The sequence below is a fragment of the Trichoderma breve genome, chromosome 1 (genome assembly GCF_028502605.1).
Source record: "Trichoderma breve strain T069 chromosome 1, whole genome shotgun sequence".
In the NCBI taxonomy this organism is placed as follows: Eukaryota; Fungi; Ascomycota; class Sordariomycetes; order Hypocreales; family Hypocreaceae; genus Trichoderma; species Trichoderma breve.
Window position 1 is genome coordinate 6083390 of NC_079232.1, and position 14039 is coordinate 6097428.

Consider the following 14039-nt stretch of genomic DNA (forward strand, 5'->3'; position numbering starts at 1 on the left):
CATGAAGCTGCCCAGAAACTCAATACTTGGCTTGCTTCTTTTGAAACGCAAAAAAAAAAAAAAAAAAAAGATCCGAAAGAGGGGAGGAGATCAGACGAGATGAAAAAGCACCCCGTCGTCGTATTCCTGTTTAGTAGGCTGAACCAAGGGAGACAGAAAAAGGAACAAAGGCAAAATTACACTCACCTCCCAGTTTGCTACAAATTATGACAGTGCTCTCCATAGATAATCTCTGCATAATTACGCACAGCACAAATCTCGCTGGAAGAATCTTGCGCCATATCATAGCGCAATCTCATGGCGTTGTTTGGGAAGCCTCAGCTGTCTCTCGAGATCCTATTAGGTGTATCCACTACGTCCCCGTTGCCGTCGTAATATGCAAGAAGTGAGATATTGAACAATGCCGGGCACACCTTTCTTGGCCTCTTTTGGGGGCCTCTGCTGTTGGTGCAATCCCGTAGACATGGTAACCGGTCGGCCGGCTTCTCGCACCCCCTCGGTAGCACTTGAGACCGTGGGTCAGCAAAGCGATCAGATTTGACACATATTACGTGTTGGGGCGTTATTACGCAGCAGGTCTTATCGAAACCGGACGCTGCAGTGGCTTGTCAGTCAATCAGAACCTTGAATTATGCGACATCATTCTGAATCACAGACAGCCCCCATCGCAGAGAAAAGTTTGAGGTACGGTAAAAATTTGCAACTATCCTGCAGGATGCTGCGCAGTTTTTGAAGTGAGACAACTGGAACAAGTCAGAAAGTTTAAGCTGTGCATGCTCTGGGAATTCATCATGAGCCACAAGAGAGGCAAGCGAATACAGTCGAAGTGATATATTAAAGAAGCATTGTTGCTCCGCAATTTCCTTGATTCCTGGAAACCCAGCTGACTTAGGTAAAATGAATGCACGAAAGATTCGCAGTATCACCGACGGGGTGCCAAATTTGTCGGAGAAGGGATACACCCGCGTGAACCATGTTAATAACGGTAGCTCATAACAAAGATCAGAATGAAAGTGTGCTTGTTTGCTAATGTGGTGCCGAGAATAGTCGCTGGCAAAGGGCGCTGAATATCTTTCCCCTTGTGGCGATACACAATTAAACATCGTCATCCCATAGATAAATAACGTGACGCTCTCCCAGTGCTTCCTTCAAACACAAGACTAAATCATCGATTGCAGTGAGAAACTTCAAGTAAGATGACACGGCAACACAGTACCGTCGGTAATTCTCATCTCGCACAAGCGTTGTGCTTAGTTCAATCTTATGGTGCTGCGCATAGGATAGGGACTCAAAGCAGGTACGGACAAGAGGCACAGGAAGTCTTTCCGGGAGAGGGGATCCGGTCCGCAGGGCTTGTTCGACGATTGCCAGCACGGCCATGATGTTTCCGATGGCGCCATCATCCAGTATTCCAAGAGCAGTAACTAGTCTCTCTTGAAATTCCTTGGGAAGAGTAGTCGACAGATACAAGAGTCTCCCGAGCGCTTGGTTCATGTTTCGACACTGCTCTTGAGTTTGACGTAGAACCGCTTGATCGAACGGGCCCGCACTAAAGTCCACCTTTAGAAGGGCTAATGAGCCATTCAATGATGAGAGAATCTCTGCAACCTCTAGTGTAAGCTCCTCTATGGCTGTAGCACCAATGGGGCCCTCCTGGTTCGCCCGACTCCAATGTGATAACAACAGGGCGTAATAGTCTGACAAGGTACGAACGGTATTCGCCAGAGTCTTACACACATGTCCGGTGGCAGACGGGGGTTTGGGGAAGAGCTGAACAATGGTCGCGGCGAGAAAGCCCAGCAAGACAGTGACCAATCGCTTCCAAAAGGCCTGGTATCCTCTGCCAGGGTTTCCGTACTGGGGTAGATGGACATTATCATAGCTGAAACCAATGATGAGGATGAACGTGACGCCGCACATAGCCGTTGCCTGAGTGTATGCCAGCGGTAAAAATATCCTCAGCCACATAGAGATTACGGTGAAAACTGCCACACTGGCGGCCAGCCCGTATGGGTTACCTGGACCACTGCCAGATCCTATGTACCACGCAACAAGGCCAAAGACTCCTCCAATCACTGTGCCGAGGGCTCTCGAGATGAGGGAAAAGGTAAAATCAGCCATGTAAAGGAGCACGCATGTCTGTGCGGTGATGACAGCCCACAGTCCTTTTTCGCGATAGAAGAAGCCAGCTGAATGAGGAATAGATGCGGGAATGGCAGTGGCAAGTGTTACGACAACCATTCGCATTGCATACATGCCGGCTGGGTTGGTGAGCCAACGGTAGGTTCCGGCAACAGCTCTGGCCACTGGTCCTGCGCGGGTGGGAGCCTCGTAGCCTCGGATGAGACGGAGTCGCTGGCGCACCTCCTTGGACTGTTCATCGGCCACGTCTGGATCATCCGCACCGCCGTCATCAGAGACGCCGGCGATTGGAATTGTTTTCCTCCCACTAAAAATCCAGTGAAAGGCATAACGTATGCGGGACGGGAGCCAGATGCGATGCCGGGTTTGTGAAGTCGTCAGTTGAAGAACGTGTTTCAGCATTGTCTCCATCGCCACAGCCACGCCTAGTATACGTTCTTCCAATACCATGGCAACCATCATCGCCTGCAGAGACTGTGGCTGGAGAGTGTCTGATATCTTCAGCTGACCGTCTTGGTCAAAAAGATCGGAGTGACAGTCTATAATTGCTTCGGTGGTATTGGTGACGCAGAACTCGCGAGCAGACTGTAACGCTGCCAGGGATGTCTCCATTCGTTGAACCAGCGCATCAAACACTTGCTGAGGTGGTTGGCGGATCCACCGACGAGTATTGACGGTATGAACACAATCAACCACGACTGAGATGGACTCTGAACAGGCTTGGCGTACTTGTGCGGTTGTTTCGCGCATAGCTTCTATCATTCGAATGCGAAGATCGCTCTGCTCGGGCGTTCGAAGTGCCTTCATGAGCTCTGCGTATTGCAAAACATGGCGTTGACCAATCTCGTGACTACCCTTTTCTCCCGTCTGTCCGTCACTAGAGTGTTTATCATACTGCAAGCCTGCTTTGCTTTCCTTCTGCAGAGCTATAATGGTGGTGATGTGGAAATCGATCAGAGATGTGCTGGCTATCATAGTCTGGCGGATACATTCCTTTAGGCCCTTGACGTCGTCGGCATTCCACCGGCCACGGGAAATATCCAGGGGAAGGAAGGCAATTTCTGGCTCCATGGCTTTATAAAGTGCAATCATGCCATCTTTGCTTTGCCTCAGCTGCTCTACTTCCAGTTTTTGAGTATTGAACCGTTGCTGTGTCAAGTCAAGAGGAATGTCGAACATGCGAATGAGTTGTTCCATTTTTCGAAGAACCACGTAGGAAGTAGACTGTGGGAAGAATATCAAGCAACACGCTGCGCCAATGCCTACTCCAATGGCGCCTGGCTTCACCAATACCTGCCCCAGGAGCGGAGTGAAGGTCGGTAGAAGTGGCCCGGTCAGCAGAAACACATCGACGACGATGTTGCCAAAGAGATGAAGAAGGGTAAGCTTGACGTTGTTTGCTCGTAAGCGTGACAGAAAGTAGATGAAGGCACAAGACATGACGTAGTATACAACCGTCACGCGTGCATCCAGCATATGACCTTCATATACCAGTATCTTACTGATGACGGTTGCATTTTGACCAGTGCTTTGTGCTTGAGCGACCGCGGCCTGCTGTAGGGCTTGGAGTTGTGATTGGGTGTCTGAAGCGGGACGGGCAGCCAATGCAGCCTTCATTGTCAAGATTCCCCAAGCCCAACCTAGACACAGACCGACAAGGAGCGATAGAGATCCGAGGAGATAGATGAGGAGAATGCCAGCCGGCGGCGTGACAAAGAGAACTAGAGCAGCAAAAAAAGTAGAAATGCCGATGCTTTGAAGAGAAGGTTCAATGAATATCAAAAGAGCAGCAACCCAAGCCGCTATGGAACAGCGGAAAAGAGTTTTGAGATCGTTCCCATTGAAGTGGTTGAGCAATGAGGGCAGAGCGCGCTTCTTGGTACCATTGTCGGCGCCATTGTCGACAAACTCCTCCGCTGACATGTTGTCAGTGTCAACGGGCTGTCTGCAACGATCGATTTTTTTGATGTTTTGATTTTTGATTTTTTTTGAGACTGCAGAACAATGCCGGTTATAATATGTCGGGTTTCGAAGACGTAGCCGCAGCTAACTTGAATCCAGCAGGCCGCTAATAGCTGAGTCAGAACTAAAAGAGTTGTTGAGCCATGCACGGACAACCTGGGCACCTGATCTAAGGATTTGTTAACCAACACTGATAGAGATGGACCCAGTAAGGACGAGAATACAATGCGTTGCAGGTGAGACGGAATGGTTATGCTTTGGCCGGAAACCCGGCTTGTAGCTGTACAGAAAACGAGGGGTAGAGAGGGAGAACAGCTCATGTACTATTTCGTACCGGCAGCTGACAGATGTTTTTAAGGAAGGGGAAATAGTCTGGGGACGCCGACGCACGAAGAAAAATAGTCATTCCATTAGAGAGATTAGGTAGTAGTTGTCTCACCTCAATTTGAGAAATTGAAAGCCGCTAGATCGGGAGAAAATGGTGATTGTAACCTTGACTGCCGAAGCTCTACGTGGTAGCGTAGACTTGGCGACCCTGGTGCCAAGGTGAGGAAAAACGCCAGCGAGTCTTACGAAAGGGCAAGGAACAGTAATCTCTTTAAATTGGTTTTGCATCTCACGCGCCAAGGACCCAAACGCCCGGATGGATCGTAGGATCGGCCATTTCCCCTGTGCGGCCAAGGTGCATGTGGTGAATGGAGAATTGATGTCAGTTTCGGGCGGCTCGGGTCATCCGAAATGGTACCCCAAAGCCAAAGGTGGATAAATATGCGGAGGAGCTTCGTGTGTCCGTATATTCCATGGACCTCGGGATGGCAGCAGAGGACGGCGTTTCCAAGCGCCGAGTGGGTAATGGGCAGGGCTGATCCGCGTACCTAGCGCCGAGCTATGGCATGGCAGGACGGCTAAAGAGCAATTAGCGATCCGATCTGGATGAATTGAATGCCAGCGGGTGCTTGCTTACTACTCTTGCAATCTTGCTACTGCACCTGCGACATCCGAGGGTGATTCATGTGCGTGCATGTTGTGGGTGTGTAAGTTGTGTACTCATGCCAATACACACAAAATGCAAATGATGGAGTTGAAAGAGGAACAAGATGGTGTGAGAGATTCTCCGCATGAACAATTTTGTGTCTCCTCTGTACGTGATTCATCAGGGCAGACTCTCTCCTTCCATGCTTGTACCTTGACCGCCTGGCTGCAAGGGCGCACCTGCCAACGTGCTGCTGAGGTCGGCACCTCTAGGTCGGTAGAGGTGGCTAGAAGTACCACCGCTGACAAGCACCGTGCAGTGGTACATGAGTGTTTGACTCTGATACAATGGCGGGCTTTCGGTGAGGATAGTGCCCAATGAAGCTCACTGGATGCACCTTCGCCCCCAATATTTTTTGCTTTTTCCTCCCCTCAACAAGCGAACATCAAATCCAATCTCACATGATGTGCATGATACCTACATAAGGTATGCATTGGCTTGCGACTGCCACGGTTTAAGTACATGCCATGGCACGGATGGCGACTTGTGCCCTTTTCATTGGAGAGACGGCCAGCCACCATATGCGCGGTATCGGGTTATGGAGGCCGCATTGAGGCCGCAACCCTCAATTCCGGCCTGTGAAATGCACAAGGGCTGAGGACGAGGAGCATCATATTGGTCCATTCAGGATAACTCGCATATGCAATGAGACAGAGCTGCGGGCGGGGCTATATAAGGAGGGCCGGACGAACACAAGGCTGGAGGCAGACTTGAATCTCTTTCCCATTTCCAAAACACGATACCAAACCCGTCTAGCATTCGATTCTGAAGTGCTGAAACAAACTATTTCTATCGAGGCACCTGCTACGGCATCCGATATAATACTGCCTGCCTAGGTGCTCCTGGATCTATTAATCTCTTACAAGTAAGTGGCATGGTGGTGTTATGAAGAATTTTTGCTAACACATAGGTACTTTCAGTGCATAAACAATCAATCCGCGAGCAAGATACATGTAATTAACTTTACATGAATATACAGCTTTCGAAACCATGACTACCCTCACAGACTTCACCTGCTTCCCCAAGCTCCCAGCGGAGCTCAGAATGGAAATTTGGAAGCGCGTACCCCAACCAGAACGTATCGTTGGTTGGGTCCCCTGTGGAAACTGCAGAAATATCTGTAGACGCAAATCCAAAAGCAGAGAGGAACAAGACGGAAAGCCACTTGCCAGACAACGATGCATGGATTCGAACCATCCCAACTGGCTAGTCAAATATGTTGTTCACCCGCGCAAAGACGCCATATTCGCACCGTTGCATGCTTGCCGCGAGTCTCGAGAGTTTTGGAAAACTCAATTCTACACGCCTCCTCGGCACCTGATTGTCAACGAGGAAGGGTTCGATATCCCAGTCCAATTTAATGTGCCTTTCCTCAGCTATGAGCATGACATATTCACTATGTTCGGGGCTTGGAGCTCTACCACCATCTTTGACATGGAAATTCCAATGGATGCACAGATTGAGCCGTTCATCGGCCTTGATCGCGCGCGCATAGAACATGGTGGATATAGCGAGATATTGGATCTCTTCTTTCCCGCGTCTACCTTGTTTGAAGTCAACGAGCTTCCTGCTCTCAAGAGGCTATCGTTGATTACAATGGGGCCCCAGCCTCAAGAGGATGAGGACCAAGAAGATGGAGTGCTCATGCAGATGCACGCATGCGTGGCAGAACATTATGATTGCCAGATAATAGACATTGTCAACCCTGAGGTCGGAGAGAATTCCACTATTCTCAACGAATGCCGACCACGCCGGAAGCCGATCCATTGGTATACCAAGGAAAGGCAGTTTGATGATTATTACAACTACTGGAAGGCGTGGCTGTGGCATGTTGTTGAAGGGCAGGCTCATTTCCTCATCAAATCAAACAGGGTTTCGTGGTCGTTGATTGTCAATTTTGCCCTCGCAGAAAATCCTGAATGGAACGGTCCACCTTCTCCGGAAGACTGTCCGCTGTATCCAGATCAATGTAGCGGCCCCACGGGGCACAGAAAATGTGTCATTGGCCACTGGAGGCCGAAGTTTGAACTGTCATGCAAGTATCTGTGCGAGGAGAGGTGGGTCAAGTTCTTACGGGACGATCTCGATGTCAAGATTGAAGGGTGGAAACAGCCAATCGACAGAGCGGAAAAAGAGAAGGAGGATGGACGAATCCGAAACTTTATTAATGGGAATTATCCAAACTTTTGGAAATGGTGGCAAGGCGATGTCGAGTGATTATAACGATTTATAGATGGAGCTTGGGGGGCGGATACTCTTTTCATGGTTTCCATTACCATCGTTCTTAATGGTTTCTTTCAGGGTGATTTCTCTTCTTACATATCCATCTTTTACTCATTTTCTTGAATACAAGATTTTTTTCCCCCTTGAACAGGATGGCATCATTCATCGGTAATTCGAGAAGTAGTACAAGTCTCACGTACCTCTGGGTACCGACTTGGCTCATCCATGAGGCTCTGTGACTGACCTTTACCGGTACGATAGCATATGATGTGAGCTTTGGAATATTACTACAGAGTATATCTCATTGCCTCGTAATCAGGTGGGACTGTCTGAAACACGATGAGCCCATGGACAAATTAGAGACGAGGCAAGGAAAGCCACGCCGGCAATGTTGCTTCCAACTCCTTTCCCCTCACATTTGAAGGCCATGCTCGGGCCTAGAGCGTCCTCCCTGCAGTGGCCAGCCGTAGCATTCGTGGAGAGGTCTATCACGGAGTGGTCTCTTGCCATGCCCCTGCTGCATGTTGCAGCGCAGCCTGGCCACCTGTCGCCCACCCACAGGTCGGAGAGATTAAAATCAGCAAGGATTAATGGAAAATTATGCGAAAGGCTGCAGCATGGGAGGTGGCTGGCGTGACCGGTGTGCTGGGGAAAGGCACAACTTGCATCGCGCTAGGTGTATGGTGGCTCTCAGCTGAGAAAAAGCAAACAATTTTTTGGCCTTTCTTTTTGTACGGTTTAATGATGTGGCGAGCATCCTCGTACACCATGCCCACTGCGAACATGGTCTCTACTACATACTCGTATCTGTTAGAAGCAACGGTAGAAACAGATGTGCCGCTCCTTCTTCCTCCTCTTCATTCCCCTCCTACACAGGCCGCTACTCTTATAGATTACACACAAGCTGCTATACCAAGACATCATAGTGGCATTCATCCTGTCTCCATCAGGATCATATCCGTCATTAGTTCCAACCACATTTCACAGGGAGTGGTGGTTACTAAAACAAGAATCTTGAAAGACATACGCTTCTTCTAGGTAAGTATTCTCGATCAAACCTACATACATTGGCTGAATTTAGACACCAACTAATCATGCTATTGTCAGATTACTTAGAAGATAGCGTTATACATGGAGGCCAAGGCAGATATCGGGCTCGACAAGGTTCCCGTCGAGATCCTTCTCAAGATTGCTGGCTTCCTCAAGAGTGAAAAAGATCTTGGGGCTCTTGTTCGCTCATCCCGCCGCTCATATATAACGCTCAACGGCGTTTTATACGAACGCAATGTGTTTGAAGCTCATCCTAAACATTCCTGTGTTCTTTGGGCGGCCAGAAACGACTCGTTGAATACGATAAAGCTGGCCTATGCCCATGGCGCCGATCTGAACCTCTACGACCCGCGATCTGAGCTGAGAATAACTATTGTGTGGTCCAAAAGAAAGAAAGTGGATGCTAGAAAGATATTCTCGCCGCTCCACGTGTCAGTGATGAAGGGCTATCACCACATCACACGGTATCTCCTTGATCATGGCGCCTCCGTCGACATTCCGTCAGTCGGCCTCTGCAGCTGCCATGCCATGAACTTCAGGCCACTGTTCCCCGCATGGTATCCGCTTCACACAGCTCTGGTTCATGCAAAAGAGGGCGAAATCTCATCAGAGATGTTGATACGGCACGGTGCGCGTAAGGTGGCTGCAGAGTGTCCTGGCCTGAGCTTTCAAACAATAAGCCACCAGCCAAGCCTGGCCAGACTTGTTGCCGATTTGGGAGGCCTTAGAGAGGGCAACGTAGACGCCTTGGGCTATGCGCCACTTCATCTTGCTTCACTGGATGGAATGGACGATGTGGTTGAGATGATCCTCGAGAACCCTGAAGCCAACATTCAAGTAAGAACCCTCGAGGAAAACAGTACTGTTTTGCATTGCGCCGTCAGACAGCGAAACCTCAACACGACAAAGCGGCTTCTAGAAGTGCCAGGCGTAGAGGTTGAGACTACGGACGCTCATAACAGGAACGTCGTTTACGCCGCAGCAAGGGGTTACAACGATGGGACTGTTGCGTCCATCATTTCCCTCCTCGTCGAGCGCGGTGCCAACATCAACCTACCGGATGAGACTGGGGTAACTCCTCTCTATGCCGCGGCTTCCAGAATCTTGATATATGACTATCCCAATTTCAAGGCCGTTGAAGCGCTGCTCGCTCACGGCGCCGACCCCTTTTTGTATCAAAAGAACGAACATGGCTGGACCATCTTTCACCAACTGCTTCGGCAGGCCCCCAATTTCGGGGAGGTGGTCAATCCGCGACGGGCTGCGCTGAAAAGACTCATTGAGCTGGGACTTGATTTTGACACTTGCTCCTGTACCACTCAAGATGAATACGGCCTCGACTTTGACAGCGACGCCACGCCGCTGTTCTTTGCTGCCGCACAAGCCCAAGACCCGGAGTGCACCGAGATTCTCCTCAAGGCCGGTGCCAGGCCAAATACGCCGGTGCTGAATCGAGAGAATCCCGAGCACATGCAAACTCAAAGCTTTTTGGCTGGTGTATTTCGCCATTTGTGGTGGGAAACAGAGAGTCGAGGGTTTGCTCCTCCTCTAAGCCAGGCTGGTGAGATCGTAGCATTGCTTCTCAAGTACGGCGCCAGCTTGGAGGACGTCGATGGAGTAGAATCTGCCCTGGAGTTTGTGTGCCGGTGTCCGGAGGAGAGAATGGATTACTCCCATTTGGACTTTGTGCTGAAGCACGCTACCCGCGAAAATGTGTCTCCTGAGCACGTCGAGGGGGTTATTAATGGCAATAAGCTTGAATCTAGTAAAACTGAGGGTGCAATTGCCGACCATCATAGGATCGTGGCTCACAAGCTGATAAAGTTTGGGGAAAGGGAATTTCCGGGAGAGATTTTGACTGAGGAAATTGCGGATGATGTGATGGACGTCGACGTCGATGCTGACGATGATAGCGATGATACATGTACTGAATAAGGTATAAAGAAGAAGAGAAATTGGTTCGATTGTTATACATACCAATATCATCGTCAAATTGATACATTGCATTTAGGATAGCCAATGTTGGAAAAGAATGATAAAAAGTCGCGATGATGTCGTTGATGCGGTAGTTGTCGTTTACTACAGGTATCTACCGCCTACCTTCATCGTAAACGCGGTTCTTTGGAGGGGTAATGAGGACATTCAGACGGAAAAAAGTACTGCCACCAGAGATGAAAGATGCGATACAGAAAATCAAATGCAATTAGGGAATCTTTCGAGATAGATTTGTATTCACTATTAATCATTTCCGGGAAAGAAAAGAGATCAATGAAAGCCACAAGATATTAAACAATAGCAGGCACCAATCTATTAGTATCCGCATCCCACTGTATCTATACTTGGAAAAGGCTGACGCATGTCATGTCACATCGAGTTACAGTACCTCATCCACGGCCCACTAGAGCTCAATTACCCACTTCGGCCTTGTCATCAAGCCACAGCCTCTCTCTCTTTCTCTCTCGTTATCAATTAAGCGCCTCTCTTCTCTTGTCCTCGATCTTGGAGCTTCTCCTCCTGCATCTCCCCTCCCGCTGTCCCTGTGCTTATACCATTGAGCTCCCGAGATTCGCGCACGAAAGCCTTGACCCAACAATCTCCTCCCTCAGGCACCCAATCCGGCCAATTTCACGTGGCGCGCAGATCATCAACTGGCCAGGAATCCCCTAGCCATCACCAAAAGCCAACCAACGTCTTGCGACCTCTTCTCTCCTCCTTGCATTCTCGGTCTCTTCCTCTCTCTTCCTCTTCCTCTCTTATAGTTTTCAGCCATGCTCGTCTCCCTGACGGTCGGCAAGGTTGACGCTGGCGTCACCGTGCTGCTGACCCCAGACAAGCGCTTGGTATGTCTCGCAAGCTGGCCTGTTTTGTTTTGATCTGATCTGCTTTGCTTTTATCTGCTCTGCTCTGCTTTACTCTATTTTGATATTCTCTCGAGCTCCATGTCTGACCACCACAATTTCAAAACATATAGATCGAATTCCCTTCCATTCTGCTGCCTCCCAACATCTCCTCCGGTAGTATCGTTGACATCACGGTTGGCCGCAACGTCAGCAAGGAGGCTGCTGCGGAAGACGAGTTCCGCTCCCTCCAAGACCGCATCTTCCAGTCCTTTGGCGCCTCCGAACCCGCCGCGCCCGTCCTGCGCTGCCGCAATGCGACCCAAACCTCCGTCGTCCTGGAGTGGGACCCCATCGAGCTCGCTACTGCCGACTTGATGTCCCTGAGCCTGTATCGCAATGGGCAAAAGGCCGGCAACATTCCCCGGCCGCTGGAGATGCACAGCACCAAGATTAGCGGCCTGGCCGTCGACACTGAATACAGTTTCCACCTGGTCCTGCGGACGAGCGCTGGCACGCGAGCAAGCGAGAAGGTGGTTGTGCGAACCCACAAGATGACGGATCTCAGCGGAATCACCATCACAACCGGCATTCTGCCCGCGACGACAAGAGAGAACCTGACACGTGCGGTGGAGCGCATTGGAGCCAAGATTGTCGACGGAGTGCGCATCGACACGACGCATTTCGTCACCACCGAAGGCAGGGGAACGGCGTGGGAAAAGGCCGTCGAGAACAACATCCCTGTGGTGCGGCCCGAATGGGTGACGGCCTGCGAGCAGAACGGCCGGATCCTCGGTGTCACCAAATTCTATCTCGATGTCATGCGACCAGGTCCTCCCAGCGATGACCAGCTACCTCCTCCTCCCGCCAAAGACGTGCCTCCCAAGGACACACCACCGCGAGCGTCACCACCGGCGCAAGAGTCAGCTACTGATAAGTCTCGGGACAGCAAATCAGCCACTCCACCCGTCAACGGAAAGAAAGAGCATGAAGCAGAAGCAGAATCGTCCAAAGCCGGAGAAAATTCCAACTCCCAGGAAGACGAGGACGATGAAGAAGAGGAGGAGGAGGGAGAGTCGTCGGAGCAAAAGACAAAGTCTGACGAGCAGGCAGAGCAAAAAGTACGTCTAGAAGACGTTCAGGAGCAAAAAGTGGCACTGCGGCCTGTCGAGTCCCAAACGGCCATTGTGGAACAAGTCAGCGATGACGACGAAGATGGATCCCGGCCCGCGGATGGGGCGTCGTTCCAGGAGGTTGAGCTGTAGAGTGTGTCTTTTTGCTGATATACCTTATATGTACACCCGGCATCTGTCTTCATGCTTCGTCTACTTGCAGGTACTTTGTTTTACGCGCCGTGTTATTTTTGAGTGATGCGAATAGAGGGGAGGGGATGATGGTGAAGAGAACTTCTACGACTAGCTTGTTTGTTATTATAGGGCAAAGGGGAGCTACTCGGGTGGGCGGGAAAAGACAAAAGCATGCCATGCCGTTTACAAAAGAACCATTTTATAAAGACTTTTTTAATTTCAATGTTGTCTCTGTGCGCTTATTTACCAAAGTCTCATTCGTTTCTGTAGAAAGGAGTGTCTGTGATTATGTTCCCATGAAGGAAATCAAGGAGGAATCTCTGTCCCTTTCCAGTCCCAACATCTCCCTCTGTCGTTCACCCCCAAGCCACATACTACATCCATGAGTCTCTCGGCCGCATACTCAGTACTGAACAGCTTCTCCTTCGGAACACCACTCCAGAAGTCCTTGCTCAGCTCCGTCTTGACCGTGCCGGGATGATACGCCACCGCCATGGCATTGTCGCCCGCCCTGGTTCGCAGCTGTATGTCCAGGCTCTTGGTGATGCTATTAACAGCCGCCTTGCTGGCGCGATACGAGAACCAGCCTCCCGCACGATTATCCGTCGTGGATCCCACTCTCGCCGACATGTTGAGCCAAGTTGCGTGTTGAGGGAGACGCATCACCTCTTCCTCCGCCTCGTCCTCATCTTCACCTTCATAATCGTCGTCTTCTTCGTCCACGTCCTCGTCGTACTCGTATCCCGGCTGCGGCATCGCAGTCCCCTTCCTGGGCAGGAACCCAAAGAAATGCTTCGCCACTAGCAGCTGTCCGACGGCATTGATCCGGAACGACTGCAACGCTGCGTCCGCGTCGACCTGCGCCGGCGATTTCTCCGGGTTGAGCAGCACGCCCGGAAGCACGCAGGCGAGATGCAGGTGATGCGAGTCTTTGGGGAACAGATTCTGGGCCTCTTGGGCGGCAGACGCAATGGTAGACTCGTCTGTGACGTCGCAGCGCACGACAAAGAGGCGCTTTGAGAGCTCATCTTGTTGCTTCTTTTGCTGACCATTGAGCAGCTGTCCTTTCAAAGACGACGATGTAGAAGCTGATGAAGAATAAGAGGATGACGGCGTGGAAAACACATCTTTAAGAAGCGCCGCCTTGGCCACTGCCAGATCAGGATGCCGCGTAGTTGCGAGAACCGGGATCGGCGTGGGTAAGCGAGCCGTGCGTCGCAAGATGTGGCGGGTGAGGGCATTGCCGATGCCTCTGCTGGAGGCGCAGATGAAGATCCATGGCGTTGAGGACATTGCTAGGTCTTGAGTTACAGATGGCGGGCGATGTACTCTAGAGTGTGGGCATTATAGTACATGCGAGTCTATTTGATGAATTGATTTTCACGTAGCTAGTTGATTGAGATGAAATGAGATGAGATGATGAGAATTTGTGAATCGCAGGTTTGGATTGTTGTGTTGGATGTGGTTCGATGACGCCAACGAATC

The 14039-nt window shown here is 50.5% G+C and overlaps 5 protein-coding genes across 5 annotated transcripts; 3 read left to right on the forward strand and 2 right to left on the reverse strand.

The window, feature by feature from the left end:
• Positions 1-1095: 1095 nt before the first annotated feature.
• T069G_01774 (aromatic acid exporter family member 2 domain-containing protein) lies at positions 1096-4065 on the reverse strand (the record flags this gene model as incomplete). Its single annotated transcript, XM_056168984.1, has 3 exons — positions 1096-2139; positions 2233-2781; positions 2872-4065. The coding sequence occupies 3 exons, from the start codon at positions 4063-4065 to the stop codon at positions 1096-1098; spliced, it is 2787 nt and encodes a 928-aa protein (XP_056034300.1).
• Positions 4066-6127: 2062 nt separating this feature from the next.
• On the forward strand, positions 6128-7354 carry T069G_01775 (uncharacterized protein; the record flags this gene model as incomplete). The annotated part of the gene is made up of 1 exon (XM_056168985.1): positions 6128-7354. The coding sequence occupies one exon, from the start codon at positions 6128-6130 to the stop codon at positions 7352-7354; it is 1227 nt and encodes a 408-aa protein (XP_056034301.1).
• Positions 7355-8491: 1137 nt separating this feature from the next.
• Positions 8492-10345, forward strand: T069G_01776 (ankyrin repeats (3 copies) domain-containing protein; the record flags this gene model as incomplete). Its single annotated transcript, XM_056168986.1, has 1 exon — positions 8492-10345. One exon carries the CDS (start codon positions 8492-8494, stop codon positions 10343-10345), a length of 1854 nt encoding a protein of 617 aa, XP_056034302.1.
• Positions 10346-11178: 833 nt separating this feature from the next.
• T069G_01777 (fibronectin type III domain-containing protein) lies at positions 11179-12512 on the forward strand (the record flags this gene model as incomplete). Its single annotated transcript, XM_056168987.1, has 2 exons — positions 11179-11250; positions 11382-12512. The coding sequence occupies 2 exons, from the start codon at positions 11179-11181 to the stop codon at positions 12510-12512; spliced, it is 1203 nt and encodes a 400-aa protein (XP_056034303.1).
• Positions 12513-12860: 348 nt separating this feature from the next.
• Positions 12861-13847, reverse strand: T069G_01778 (uncharacterized protein; the record flags this gene model as incomplete). The annotated part of the gene is made up of 3 exons (XM_056168988.1): positions 12861-13537; positions 13604-13613; positions 13680-13847. The coding sequence occupies 3 exons, from the start codon at positions 13845-13847 to the stop codon at positions 12861-12863; spliced, it is 855 nt and encodes a 284-aa protein (XP_056034304.1).
• Between the last annotated feature and the right edge of the window lie 192 nt (positions 13848-14039).